Source organism: Tympanuchus pallidicinctus, unplaced genomic scaffold (genome assembly GCF_026119805.1).
Source record: "Tympanuchus pallidicinctus isolate F22 unplaced genomic scaffold, pur_lepc_1.0 scaffold45, whole genome shotgun sequence".
NCBI classification, from domain to species: Eukaryota; Metazoa; Chordata; class Aves; order Galliformes; family Phasianidae; genus Tympanuchus; species Tympanuchus pallidicinctus.
In genome coordinates, this window is record NW_026294764.1 from 901,351 (window position 1) to 913,543 (window position 12,193).

At 55.5% G+C, this 12,193-nt stretch overlaps 1 protein-coding gene across 2 annotated transcripts in view; it reads right to left on the reverse strand.

Annotated features, from left to right (window-relative positions):
• Positions 1–12,193, reverse strand: part of CACNA1S (calcium voltage-gated channel subunit alpha1 S) — a 30,236-nt gene that overhangs the window by 6,358 nt on the left and 11,685 nt on the right. For both annotated transcript variants that reach the window (XM_052702522.1, XM_052702523.1), the window contains 25 exons: positions 11,634–11,715; positions 11,281–11,441; positions 10,463–10,688; positions 9,902–10,109; positions 9,528–9,648; positions 9,115–9,229; positions 8,897–8,990; positions 8,684–8,753; positions 8,420–8,552; positions 8,135–8,264; positions 7,940–7,999; positions 7,281–7,387; positions 6,813–6,900; positions 6,464–6,571; positions 5,944–5,996; positions 5,573–5,719; positions 5,119–5,320; positions 4,769–4,927; positions 4,386–4,496; positions 4,052–4,135; positions 1,908–1,964; positions 1,375–1,503; positions 1,027–1,092; positions 663–754; positions 155–314 (listed from right to left, as the gene is read on the reverse strand). In XM_052702522.1, the coding sequence (XP_052558482.1) occupies positions 155–314; positions 663–754; positions 1,027–1,092; positions 1,375–1,503; positions 1,908–1,964; positions 4,052–4,135; positions 4,386–4,496; positions 4,769–4,927; positions 5,119–5,320; positions 5,573–5,719; positions 5,944–5,996; positions 6,464–6,571; positions 6,813–6,900; positions 7,281–7,387; positions 7,940–7,999; positions 8,135–8,264; positions 8,420–8,552; positions 8,684–8,753; positions 8,897–8,990; positions 9,115–9,229; positions 9,528–9,648; positions 9,902–10,109; positions 10,463–10,688; positions 11,281–11,441; positions 11,634–11,715 (2,963 nt within the window). The remainder of the gene's footprint in view (positions 1–154; positions 315–662; positions 755–1,026; positions 1,093–1,374; positions 1,504–1,907; positions 1,965–4,051; positions 4,136–4,385; positions 4,497–4,768; positions 4,928–5,118; positions 5,321–5,572; positions 5,720–5,943; positions 5,997–6,463; positions 6,572–6,812; positions 6,901–7,280; positions 7,388–7,939; positions 8,000–8,134; positions 8,265–8,419; positions 8,553–8,683; positions 8,754–8,896; positions 8,991–9,114; positions 9,230–9,527; positions 9,649–9,901; positions 10,110–10,462; positions 10,689–11,280; positions 11,442–11,633; positions 11,716–12,193) is intronic.

Sequence of the window (12,193 nt, forward strand, 5' to 3'; positions counted from 1 at the left end):
CACCAGGCGCAACACGGCCAGGGAGATGGGCTGGGGGATTCGTGCCTCCGGGAGGAAGGCGCAGTGGTCAGCCCCAGGAGATGCTCAGCAGCCAGGAGCTGCCCCGAACCAGGAGCGGTGTGAAAGGGAGTTCAGACTGCAGCAGCTGCCATACCAGGAAGGCACAGAGCATGTAGAAGCTGATGAAATAGAAGTAGGCAAAGCCCGTGCCACAGGTGTACTCCTCGCCCTCCGCGTAGTCGGACTCAGGGTCGCACCGCTTTCCGTAGCTGCAGTCCAGCAGGATCTCCTGCCAGGCCTCCCCCGTGGCACACCTGGGGAGAAGGGGGAGCTGTTGTTGCGTGCTCCGCTGGGAAGTGTTTGGAGACAAGGGAAGCCCTGGTCTGCTTCTTTGTTCCCCCTTTTCTGAAAAATTCACTGATTAAAATCTAGCCTTGGAAGGAAACATTCAGAACAGAAACCCCACAGGACTCCTGGTCTGCAGCTCAGCCGCACCAGGGAAAGCAAGAGCCACTCCTAAAATGCTTCCATTCCTACAAGACATTTTTCTTGAGGAAAGCAAATTAAATCAGCTGCAGAAACGCCGGTGTCCCTTACTTCAAACCAGAGGGCTTCCACACTGACCTGCAGCCCAGGTCCCCTCTGCAGCTGCCAGCACTGACCTGAAGAGCAGCAGCACAGCTTGTGGGAAGGTTTGGAAGTTGTTGTTTCGGTTGATCTGGGTTCCATCCACCATGGCAATCTTCCCAAACATCTGTAAATCACACCTTCAGGTCTCCAGCATCCTTCCTCAGGCGCTCTCTACCTTCCAAAGCCTCTGTCTTTAAGTTCCCTTTCTGCTTGTTCTTTGGGTGCTGAGGCTTTTGGGATTGGGGGCATCCTTGTAGACCAGGGGAAAATGGTCCCAACATATGCAGTCCCTGGGAGTGGCTGGCAGAGAAGCCAGTCCCTCTCCATCCCATCTCCCAGATGCTACCAGGCTGAGGTCTATCTCTGTTCAAGAGGAATTCCCTGTGCCTCTCTCACCTGCATCCCAATCACAGCATAGATGAAGAATAGCATCACGATCAGCAGGGCAACATAGGGCAGAGCCTGTGACAAAAGGACCACAGCGTGTGAGAGACATCAGCGTAGGACCAAAGTGACCCGGGGACAGCAGACTGGCTCTGGAGCTGCTCAGGGGTCAGCACTTTGGCCTGCACATGAAGAAAAGACAGCTTTCTGCCCCCCTCAGCCCCCAGACAGCCTCCCACCAGCCTCACTCTCCAGTTCTCATGCACAGGATGCCCAGCTCCCTGCAGCCTGAGGGGAGGAGTTCTCTGCCAGCCCAGGGTCGATGCTTGTCTATGGAGGGGAGTGCTGTTCCTCACAGACCTGGAAGGATTTGATGAAGGTCCACAGCAGGGTCCTGACACCTTCTCCCCGGCTCAGCAGCTTCACCAGCCGCATCACCCGGAACAGCCGGAAGAAAGTGATGGAGACACGGGAGTTGTCATCCGGGTCCTGCAGGCAGAAGAGGACAGCAGACAAGAGAGGAACAGATCGGGGGGGGGTAGGGGTCCCCAGTCCTCCAGAGATGGGGCACTCGCAGCTTCTCTGGACAGCCTCTTCCAGTGCCCAGCACCCTGGCACCCCCAAGAAGATTCCCTGGGGGCAACTGGGGGCTCAGGGATGCACCAGCCTCCAGTGCTGCACGTGGGCCCCCGACAGGCAAGCTCTACCCGTTTTTGAAGCTTGGCACTTGGGCTTCTAGAGGGGAGATCTGCACACCAGGGGAAAGCAGCAGGGCTTGGTGTGTCTTCATGACATGCAGGACACGTGCACGTGTTGGCCACAGGAAGGCTGGCAAGGGTAAGGGCAGCAAAGGGGGAAGGGAGCCACTGCAAGCACATGCAGCTGATATTTACAATGTTATCACAGCCTCCGCCAAGGCAGTACAATCCACCACTGGATGCAAGAACAGTCTGTCGAGAGAACAAGAGAGTCAGAAGGAGGCAGAAATGAGAGAGGAGTGATTGCAGAAGGTGGTGGTGCAGACACAGAAGAAAGAGTAAGACAGAAACTGGGGACAGGAGGAGGAGAATGAGTGAGGAGCACAGGGGAAGGATGGGCAGGAAGCCAACACTGGGGCTCGTCAGACAAGGCACTGTGTCTTTTGTGGGGCTGAGGCAGCAGACAGATGGCCATAGGAACACAGTGACCACAAGGGACTTATCACCTCCATGCCCCATTGCACCTCACCCATGTGCCTGGAACAGAGACACACAGGCCAGGAAATCTGTGCAAAAGCTCAGGACAGGGGGATTTAGCTGCCTGCCAGCAGTTACCACCAGACCAGGCACATGATGCGGCAGGTGGGATCTGGAGGCCAGCTGACAGGTTGAAGCTAACCCACAGCTCCCTGCCCTGCAGGCTATGCTGCTCCTGCTCTGCCTCTTTGAAAACCCAGCACACAGCACTGGTTTGCTGGGGAGCAAGCTCCAACATGCACAGATACTGCCAGCCCCGTGTTCTGCACGAGGCGGCACTGCCAGAGGGTCTCCCATCTCCACTTCCCCCTTCCCGAGAGCAGAGGGTTCCCCATCCCCGGCGGTGATGAAGGCCAGGCCGGGTGGTGGGGCTCTGGACAACCTGATCTAGTGCCTGATTTAGCGGCTGGCAACACTGCTCACAGCAGGGCGGTTGCAACTGGATGCTCTTTGAAGTCCCTTCCATCCCAAGCCTTCCTTTGATTCTATGAATATCCCATGGGGTCTGTGGGAACCTGGTGATGGAACAACAGTGAGAACCTGGGCTCTGGGAGGAGTCGAGGTCTCCTGATAGCACATTCTCATCCCAGACAGACAGAGACATGAAGGAGTGGAAAAGAAGCAGAATGGAAAGAGAGGAAGAAAGGACAGACTTTGCAAACCAGAGCCTTGGGGCACTCAGGAGTGGCTCAGCACTGAGAGGTGGGCGCAGACTTCTTTTGTGAGGGTCACACTTTTGACAAAGCACCAGCCACCAACAACCCTGCAGCAGCAAGGCGAGCAGTGGTGGGTGCAGTGATTGCACACAGCTCCTGGGCACTCACCAGGAGCACAGCGAGGCTGAGAAGCCCAGAGGCTCCAAGAATGGCCATGCAGGGTGGAACATCTGAGGCTCTGTGAGCCCTGGAGCGTCCTCGAGGGAGGAAGGTGGTTTGCCAACAAAGAGCCCCTAAGCACTCTCTGCCCAGCACTGAGAGCAGCCGGAGGTCACTCAGCACACCGTGGCTGTGGCACCTGATCCTACAGTGCTCCCAGTTACTGTGGGATGCGTCAAAGGCAGTGCATGACCCCCCTCCTTCCACATGGGGCGTGGAAGTCCCTGTGCTGTGACAGGCAGTGGCACGCGGCTCACCAACGCTGCTCTGAAAGTGCTCCCAGTAAAGCATTCAGCAATTAGCCACTGCCTGCCTCACCCCTTCACTCTGTGTGTGTGGTGTAGAGTTCTGCAGTAGTGCATAGTGCACACATGTGCACGTATACACAGACAGCCTATTGATTGCTGCATACAAGGACACACACAAAGCAAATGCACTGAAATTTGACGTGTCTGATCCGCCCACAGTGCGGGCCAGCAGTGTGATGTGAGCACAGGGATCTGAGGGGAGCACCCTCTTCCCACGTGCACTGAGGATCTGAGGATGGACACATGGGAGATTCCCTGTCCAGAGGGGCACATGTGGAAGACAAGCAGGGCAAGTGGGGCTGGGGTTGCCGCGCACTGTGCTGCTCATGGCCCAGCTGGGACCAGGTATGCTGCTTGCCATGGGATCCCAGTGTCTACAGGCTCTTGGGAAGGGAGGGCACAGAGTGACATGTTGGTAGGCTGGGTACAGACCCCTGTGTCCATGAAATAGCCATGCCACAGGCTGATCCTGGCTTGTCCCTCCTCAGAGCATGGCAGAGGGAGAAGAGAGGATGGCTGTGCCCCACAGAGCTGAGGCATCACCAGCTCACCCTGGGGCAGGTGCTGCAGGCACTGATGCTCCTTGGGACACCCTCTGCCCGACCAGCGTGACACTTACATCAATCTCGCTGAGGATGACATCGATGATGCTGCCAATCACTATGAGGAAGTCGAAGACATTCCAGGGGTCCCCAAAGTAGCCCTGCCAGGAAAGAGCAAACCTGTGCTGGAACCCACAGAAATGAGAGTCTAACAAGAGGGGCTCAGCAGACCCCACACCTTAGCTGCCAGGCTGTGGTGCTGCCCCAAGCACAGGGCTGGCAGAGCCCAGCGGTCCACCGGCAGCAAGGAACGCCAGGAAAGTGAGCAGCCCAAATAGCATCACCCAGGATGAGGAAGACCACCTCACTGCAAAATGCAATGCTCTGTGAAAGACTGTGCCTTGCTCTCACCTTGGCTTTAAAGGCCATGAGCTTGAGCATCATCTCCAGGGTGAAGAGGACAGTAAAGGCCACATTGAGGATGTCTGAGACGTGGTTCATTTCTGCAGACTGGTTGTAATGCTGAGAAGGCAGGAGAATCCCATTAGCCCACAGCAGTCCCAGCCTCCCCTGTAAGCCCAGAGGCGTGGGCTGCATGAGGTCCATCCTCTTCCAGACCCATGGCTCAGGAGGGGTCAGCAAAAATGAAAATCCACTTCCTGCAGCTCCCCTCATCCAGTCTGCCCCACTTTGTCCCTTGCCAGCAGCGTGGCCATGTAAGAAAGACCCCAGGAAGGGTTTTGGGGAGCCATGGACACCCCTCCACCTGCCGAGCCCTGCACTCCATCCCTTACCTGCATGCCCAGGCAGATGGTGTTCAGCATGATCAGGAAGAACATGAGGTACTCAAAGTAGGAGGAGGTGACCACGTACCAGATCTGGTATTGGTAGGGGTTCTTGGGGATGTACCGCCGCAGCGGGCGAGCCTTCAGAGCGTACTGCACACACTGGCGCTGGGGAGAGCAGGGCAGTGTGACCACATGGAGCTGCACGGGGCAGTGCCAGGGCACAGGCACAGAGCCGGCGTGAACTGAACCTGGGGAAGGGTCAGTTCATCCAGGGCAGCAGTGCCAGCACCCAGAGCTGATGCAGTCAATTAGAGCCGGGGCTGGTCCAGCTCACCCCATCCCAGCAGCTCCAGTACCTGGTTCTTGTCCAGCTCGCAGTTCTTGTACTCGCTCTCCCCCTGCTCCTGGAAGGTGACAATGACAAAGCCCACAAAGATGTTCATCATGAAGAAGGCAATGAGGATGATGTAGATGATGAAGAACATTGCGATCTCCACCCGGTAGTTGTATATAGGGCCTTTGTTCTCATCATTAGTGTCAATGGCCCTGTACAGCAGCCTACAGGAGGGAAAACAAGGCAATAGAGACCCCGGTTAAGGGAGGAAGCCCATCTGTCTTCGTGAAGGACACGGAGAACGCTGGGGACATCCTAAATCCAACAGAGGTGGAACAGGAGATTATCCCATTGGCTCCACAGCCCCTACCAGGTTAGCCCTGCTCCTCAGCCCAGGCAGCTCTTCTTTCCCTGGTAAAGGCTCCCCAGCTCACAGCACAGACCCGGCCCTTTGGCCCTGCACACACCAGACTCACTCTGGCCAGCCCTCGAAGGTGGAGACAGTGAAAAGCGACATCATGGCTGAGAAGACATTGTTGAAGTGAAAGGCATTGTGGAACCAGACCCGCTCCTTCAGCTCGATCTGTGTTGGGTCCCCATCCACGTAGTTGATGAAATGCCCCCTGCAGCAGAAGAGATGCGGTACTCACCCAGCACAGCCCCTGCCCACCCACTGCTTACCCCTGGGAGGGGACGTGACCTTGTGCTATTTTTGCCCCAGGATGAGAGGCAGCAGCACAGGACCTCCAGCCCCTTATTTTTATCTGCAAGATCCCCATGCAGGCACAAAAATGTCCCCATACTCTCTGCTGCTGCCCCGCTGGGCTGCGCTGCGGGGAGCTCTTACCTGCACTCCTTCTCTGTTAGCTTGGAGGGATCTGTGCAGCTGTAAAACTTGCCCTGCATTTGACAGAGATCAGAAAAAGCTGTGATTTTGCTGTGAGCTTTGACTTTTGCACAGACCCATCAGTCCCTTCCCAGCCACCATGCTAGCTCTGGCCTCTGCCTCAGCCCAGCATGCTTATGTGCTGCCAGCACAACCCAGCCTGGCGCTCACAGGGCGCCCTGGGGCAGGGCAGACCCTTTGGTCAATCCTAGGTCAAGACAGACAAACGCTGCCTAGAGATGCAGTGGCAACGTTTCTTCCAGAGCCCCAAGCTGAGGCATTACCAGCTCATTCTGCCTGGCAGCAAACTACTTGGAAAATAAAGAAGCAACCAAAGTAAATGAACTGGAAGTTAACACATGCTGATAGATCAGCTCAGTCTGCAGGGAGTCCTGGAAGCTATCCCCACATCAGTTAGGAATTCGGGCTCAGTTTTTAGAACAAAGCTGCCCATCTCCTGCCCATCTGAGACATCTCTCACCTTGAAGAGCTGCACCCCGATGCAGGCAAACATGAACTGCAGCAACGTCGTGACGACCACAATGTTACCAATGGTTTTGATGGCCACGAACACGCACTGGACCACGTGCTGCAGAGGTTGAGGACAGAGGACACGTGAGTGTGCTTGCGGCAAAGTCTCACCTTCTGCTCCTGGCCCACTGACAGCAGGGACAGACGTGTAAAGCAGGAATCTGCCAAGGGGCAGTGGATGGAGCAAGCTCCTTCCATAGATGGGGTGTGGGAATTGTGTTCCCAGCCCTGTGAACCCTACAGGGCGCAAAGCCTGACACATAACCTCCCATGGGTTGAGGATCCCAGTCACCTCTTACCTTCAGACCCTTCGCTCTGTTAATGGCTCGCAGAGGCCTCAGCACCCTCAGCACCCGGAGGATCTTCACCACTGAGATGGTGCTGGACCTGAGGAGGAAGGCAGGGCTGAGGCAGAGCAATTCCCTCCATGCTGGCACCCCAGCACAGCCCCAGCAAGGCTCCAGCACTGAGGGATGGCAGAGATATCACTACAGCCATCATTCCACATCAGGGTTAGGGACACCACCACTGGGACAAAGTGACTCCAGACTGAATTCCCACCCAGAACTTTTCCTTTGTTACTCAAGGAGTTTGCCTCCCAGCCTCCCACCCATGCCTGATGGCCACAAAGCTACAATTTTTGGGTGCTAACACGCCGCCCAGGGTTAGCAGCTCCTTTTCTACCCAACAGAACCAGCTGCACAACCCCAGCTGCCCCACCAGGCAAAGCAATCAGTGCCTGCTCCACAAAGCATGGAGGTGCTTACTCGAATCCCATGGAGACAAGGGACACAGCAACCACCAGCAAGTCAAGGATGTTGAATGAGTTCCTGCAGAAGGAGCCTTTGTGCAGGAAAGCACCGTATGCTGTCATCTGGAGAGCAGAAGGAGTTAGCAGAGCAGCAAGGCAGGGCTCGGGGCAGTGTCCCTCTGCAGCCCCAGGCAGACAGGGTGCAGGGAGTTTCTTGCAGCTCTGCGGGCTCTGTGCTGCTCACACCCTGGCTCTGAAGCCAGGCAGACAGCTGGCTGCAGCTGGAATCCTCTGCATAGCACTGGCTGGAAGCAAAATTCTTCCCGTCATTCAGCAAATTGGAGAAGAGTACATGTCTTACAGTGAGAGCAATATGCAGCAGCTGCTTGAATTACTGTTTAACTCACAGATTGTCATTGCTTACTCTGTTTTTTTTTTCTTCACAAAAACGCTGTCGCTGTAGCCCATCTGTCCCAGCACCACAGCACAGCTGACACAGCTGCCTGACCTGACTGCACAAGGCCCCTGGGGCAGATCACGCATTGCCAAGGCATCACGAGCTCTGAGAACTCCAGGCTCAGCTAACAGCCTCCCCTCGTGGGGACTGGCGCTTGTACCCACGGCCAGAGCACATCTAGACCCATGTGCTGGGACCACAGAAGCAGAGAGAGTTACCTTCAAGACAATTTCAACAGTGAAGACAGAAGTGAAACCGATGTCAAAGTATCCAAGAATCTGGGGGCACAAGCACCAGAATTAGATGAGATTTGGGTGACATGAGAAACGCAGCAATTTCAAAAGGCCTGCCACTGTTTTTTGCCCTCTGCTCTGCACATGGAGGAGCGCAGCCCTGCAGAGCCACACAGGCACCTGGTTGCGGAACGACTCGGCTCGGATGGGATCCTCAGCTGCCAGGGAGATGCTGCTGAGCAAGATGAAGAGCAGGATGAAGTTGGTGAACCAAGTGGCGTTGACGATTCTGTGGCACAGCATCCGAAACCTGCAGGGGACAAAGACAGCAAGACACTGCAAGAGGGACAGTAGATGGGAGCCATGGTAGCCAGCAAGAGAATTCTGGCTAAGCCTTGAGAACAGAAAGGCCCCAGGCACAAAGGGATATCTGTGCCAGTAGCAGGGAGAAGGCTCAGCGCTTACTTATTTGTTGGGCTGAAGATGAAGAAGGAGCTGGCTTCAGGCATAGGCACAGCCTTCTCTTTCAGCTGGAGCTCTGCCAGAGGACGCGGCCGAGGACTCAGGGGGATTTCAGGCTCATCCTCCTCATCATCACCTGCAGGGTGGTCAATAGGAAGTTTTGCAAGAGAAGCAATGTAACCTCAGTGCCCCGATGTCGTAACCTTCACTACACAGCCAGGCTGCAGCAGCGTCCCTCTGCAACATCCCCACTATTTCTGGACTGACCTGGGAAGTCTGCGGAGGGGTAGGGATCTTTGATTTCATTGACATTGGATTCAAATTCATCCACTTTCAACTGAAAGAGAGACCGAGAGGCAGACATGCAGGTAAGTGTGCCATATTCAGGTGAGCTCCAAGCCTTTGTCAGCCCTGGCTGGTGGCAGGAGGCACCTGCTTCTCCACCAAGACCTCCCCAGGGCCCAACCCACCAGCACTGACCTTGGCTGTTGTGGGAATCCCTTCTCCCTTCGCCTTCTGCTCAAGCTTCTTTGCCAACATCTGTTTTTCATCTTCAGACTTTTCTGGGTAACCTCTGAGTGGAAGGCAGAGGAAAACAAGGACAGAACTCAGGGCAGGGGCACAGGTAATACCATTCAATCCTGTTGTCCAGAGCACCTGGCTGGGGAGTTCCCACTGCCCTGTGCTGCAGCACTCACCTGGACATCTTCCGCCGCTTGCGTTCCTCAGCTTTGGCCTTCTGAGCTGAGGTCAGGCTCTCAGCCTCAGCCAGATTATCAACTGCAATGGCCAGGAAGACATTGAGGAGGATATCTGGAGGGCTAGCACTAAGGACATGAACTTGGCTGTGTTTGGAGGATATGGCCAGGGCTGTCCGCAGCCTCTGCTTTGCTCTGAGAAACGTTCTTGGAGATGAGCTCTTGTTACAGCCCTGGCTGGTGATCCCTGACCCTGTGTATTCAAGTGCTGAGCTCTGGGCTGATGGCCCCGTCCTTCAGATCACTCCTTACACACACACACACACACAGAGCAGTCTGCACAGTCCTGTGCAGCTGGAGCAGTCTATGGGGGTGAGACGGAGCCTGGACACAGCTTTGACGTCAGAGGATACAGTTCCCACAGACAAAGAGGATGATGAAGTAGATGCAGACCAGCATGCCGGGGAAGGATGGGCCCCCATAAGCCATTATCCCATTGTACATTATTGAATTCCAGTCCTCTCCAGTCAGGATCTGAGAGAAGAGCAGACACAGTGTGAGGAGAAGCAGGACAGAACCCCAGGCTCAGTCCTGCTCCAGTGTCACTGCCAGGTCTCGCATCCTGTTCCACCCCTGACCCTACACTCTTCATGACCCCATTCCTATCTTTCTGTTCCAGCCTCCCATGAACCCATACCTCTCCCAATCCCGAGGAGCCGCACAGCCCAGGGAAAATCCAGGCACCCCATCTTACATCTCCCTTGCCCTGCTTGCTGCAGCGCCATACCTGGAAGACACTGATGAGGGCCTGGGGGAAGTTGTCAAATGTGCTGCGTCGGACTTCCATGTCCTCAAAGTCATACATGCCCCCAAAGAGCTGCATGCCCAACAGGGCAAAGACAATGATGAACAAGAAGAGAAGGAGTAGCAGAGAGGCAATGGAGCGCACCGAGTTGAGCAGAGAGGCCACCAGGTTACTCAGTGACGTCCAGTACCTGGAGAGAGAAGTGTGCAAGAGGTGGAATGGGGCAACCCAGTGAATGGGCTCTGAGTGCTGGGACTCCTCCAGCCAGGCCCCAGGAGATGGAAATGGAGCTCCAAGAGTGGTGTGACAGGCAAGACAGATTGAAGCCACTGGACCTGGGCTCCAGCACCCCCATTTATCTCAGCTGAGCACCCAGAGCTCCAAGGGACGCCACAAGACTTCCACTAAGCCCTGCTCTGTCTTCCTCCTCACTCTCTCACCACATCTTGGGGACAAAGAGAATGCCAGCATGGCCTCGTTCACCACCCCAGGAGCCACTGGCACCTGCGGACACCAGCTCTGCTTCCCAGCTCCCACACCAACCTGGTGATCTTGAAGATGCGGAGCAGCCGGATGCAGCGCAGCACAGAGATGCCCAGGGGTGACAAAGTGCTGAGCTCCACCAGGATGATCTCCAGGACCCCCGCACACACAACAAAGCAGTCGAAGCGGTTGAAGAGGGACATGAAGTACTGGCGCAGGCCCAGCGCGTACATCTTCAGCAGCATTTCGGCCACAAAGAGAGCAAGCAGCACCCGGTTGGCGTTGTCTGGGGGGGACATTCAGGCCATCAGAGCATGGACCTGTTCATCTCAGCATGGCACAGCAGGAACAGATGGAGGACAGCACTGCCACATCCTGCCCTGCCACCATTGCAGCAATAGCAACTTTCCAAGGAGGACCCAGGAAAGGATAAGGAGAAGGGTGACACATGCAGTCATGTTCGAGTCCACAGAGTGTGTCTGCATGCAGTGAGTGTACGCATGGCTGAGCTGTGTATGTGTGCTACACATCATGTCTGTGAGCCATGCGGTGTGATAACAGCCTGTGCTGTGTGTCTGTACTGTGTGAGCATATGCAATGTGTGCTTATGTGCCTATGCATGTACACTTGTAAATGCATGCACTCCGCCAGTTCACCGTGTCAAAGAATATATTCTATGCATGTATGTGCACACAGCACGTGTGTGCAATGTGCAGTCGTGCACGTGTGGATGGTGCACACACACCTGTGTGCATGGGTATGTCTGCACGTGTCTGACAGTCGCTGTGCTTTGCCAATGGCTGTGCAGGCACAGTAAGAATCCACCATGTCTACATGGCAGTGAGGAGTCCAGGACCCTCCCTCTCCCTGGGTCTTACCTTGTACAATCGTCAGCCATTCGGGCTGGAAATGGTGCTCAGAGGCAATGGAGAGGGTGTTCAGTGCCACCAGCAGGATGACCAGCCAGTAGAAGAACTTGGATTTCACCACATGCCTGCACTTCCTACGAAACATTCGGTTCCAACGCCTCCACTGCCGGCTGGAGAGAAGGCCACAGGGTGAGCAGGGCCATCAGTGCCAGCAGAACAGAGCAAAGCCACCTCTGCTTCCTTTTTTTGGGACTCTACTCCTCCTGAACACACAGCCCCCAGCTCTCCCCACACAACAAAAAGCCTGGCCCAGCCAGAGCTGCCAGCCAAACCCAGGAGATGGTTCACCTGTGCATACTCACAAGTAGAGAATCCATTTGTTCATGCCCTCGATTTCATACAAGCTCTCTGTCTCCGACCCTCCTTCATCCAGCGGCATCATACCTACAGAGGGAACGACAGCCCAAGCTGTCCTTGGAGCCCTTGAGTAGAACATGCAGGAGGGCATCTCTCCCAGAAGCACGCCTGGAAGAGAGCCCCCTTCAGAAGAGACGTGGAGAACCGCTGTCCCAGTGAGACAGCAGAGACAGGCTGAGCAGGAGGCTGCAACTGTCAGATGCAGCACACCCAGCAGGCCCCAGGAACACCGCCCTGCAGCAAGAGCAGCAGCATCAGCAGCACAGAGAAAACTGGGCCCAGCTGGGATGTGAGTAAATGCAGAACAGAAGGAGAGCACTGGCTGCAGGTGTGGAAGACGTGTTTGGTCTTTCCCCAGGCCCTGTTGGGAAACTCGTGCATCTGCCAGTGGGAGAGCTGGTAACCCTGCAGTCTGCTAAGGACAGCAGCTGAGGTAGAGCTTCTGCAAAAGCATTTTGTTTCCTGGGTTTTTAGACAAAACAAGTCTGCAACTTTTCCAATGCTC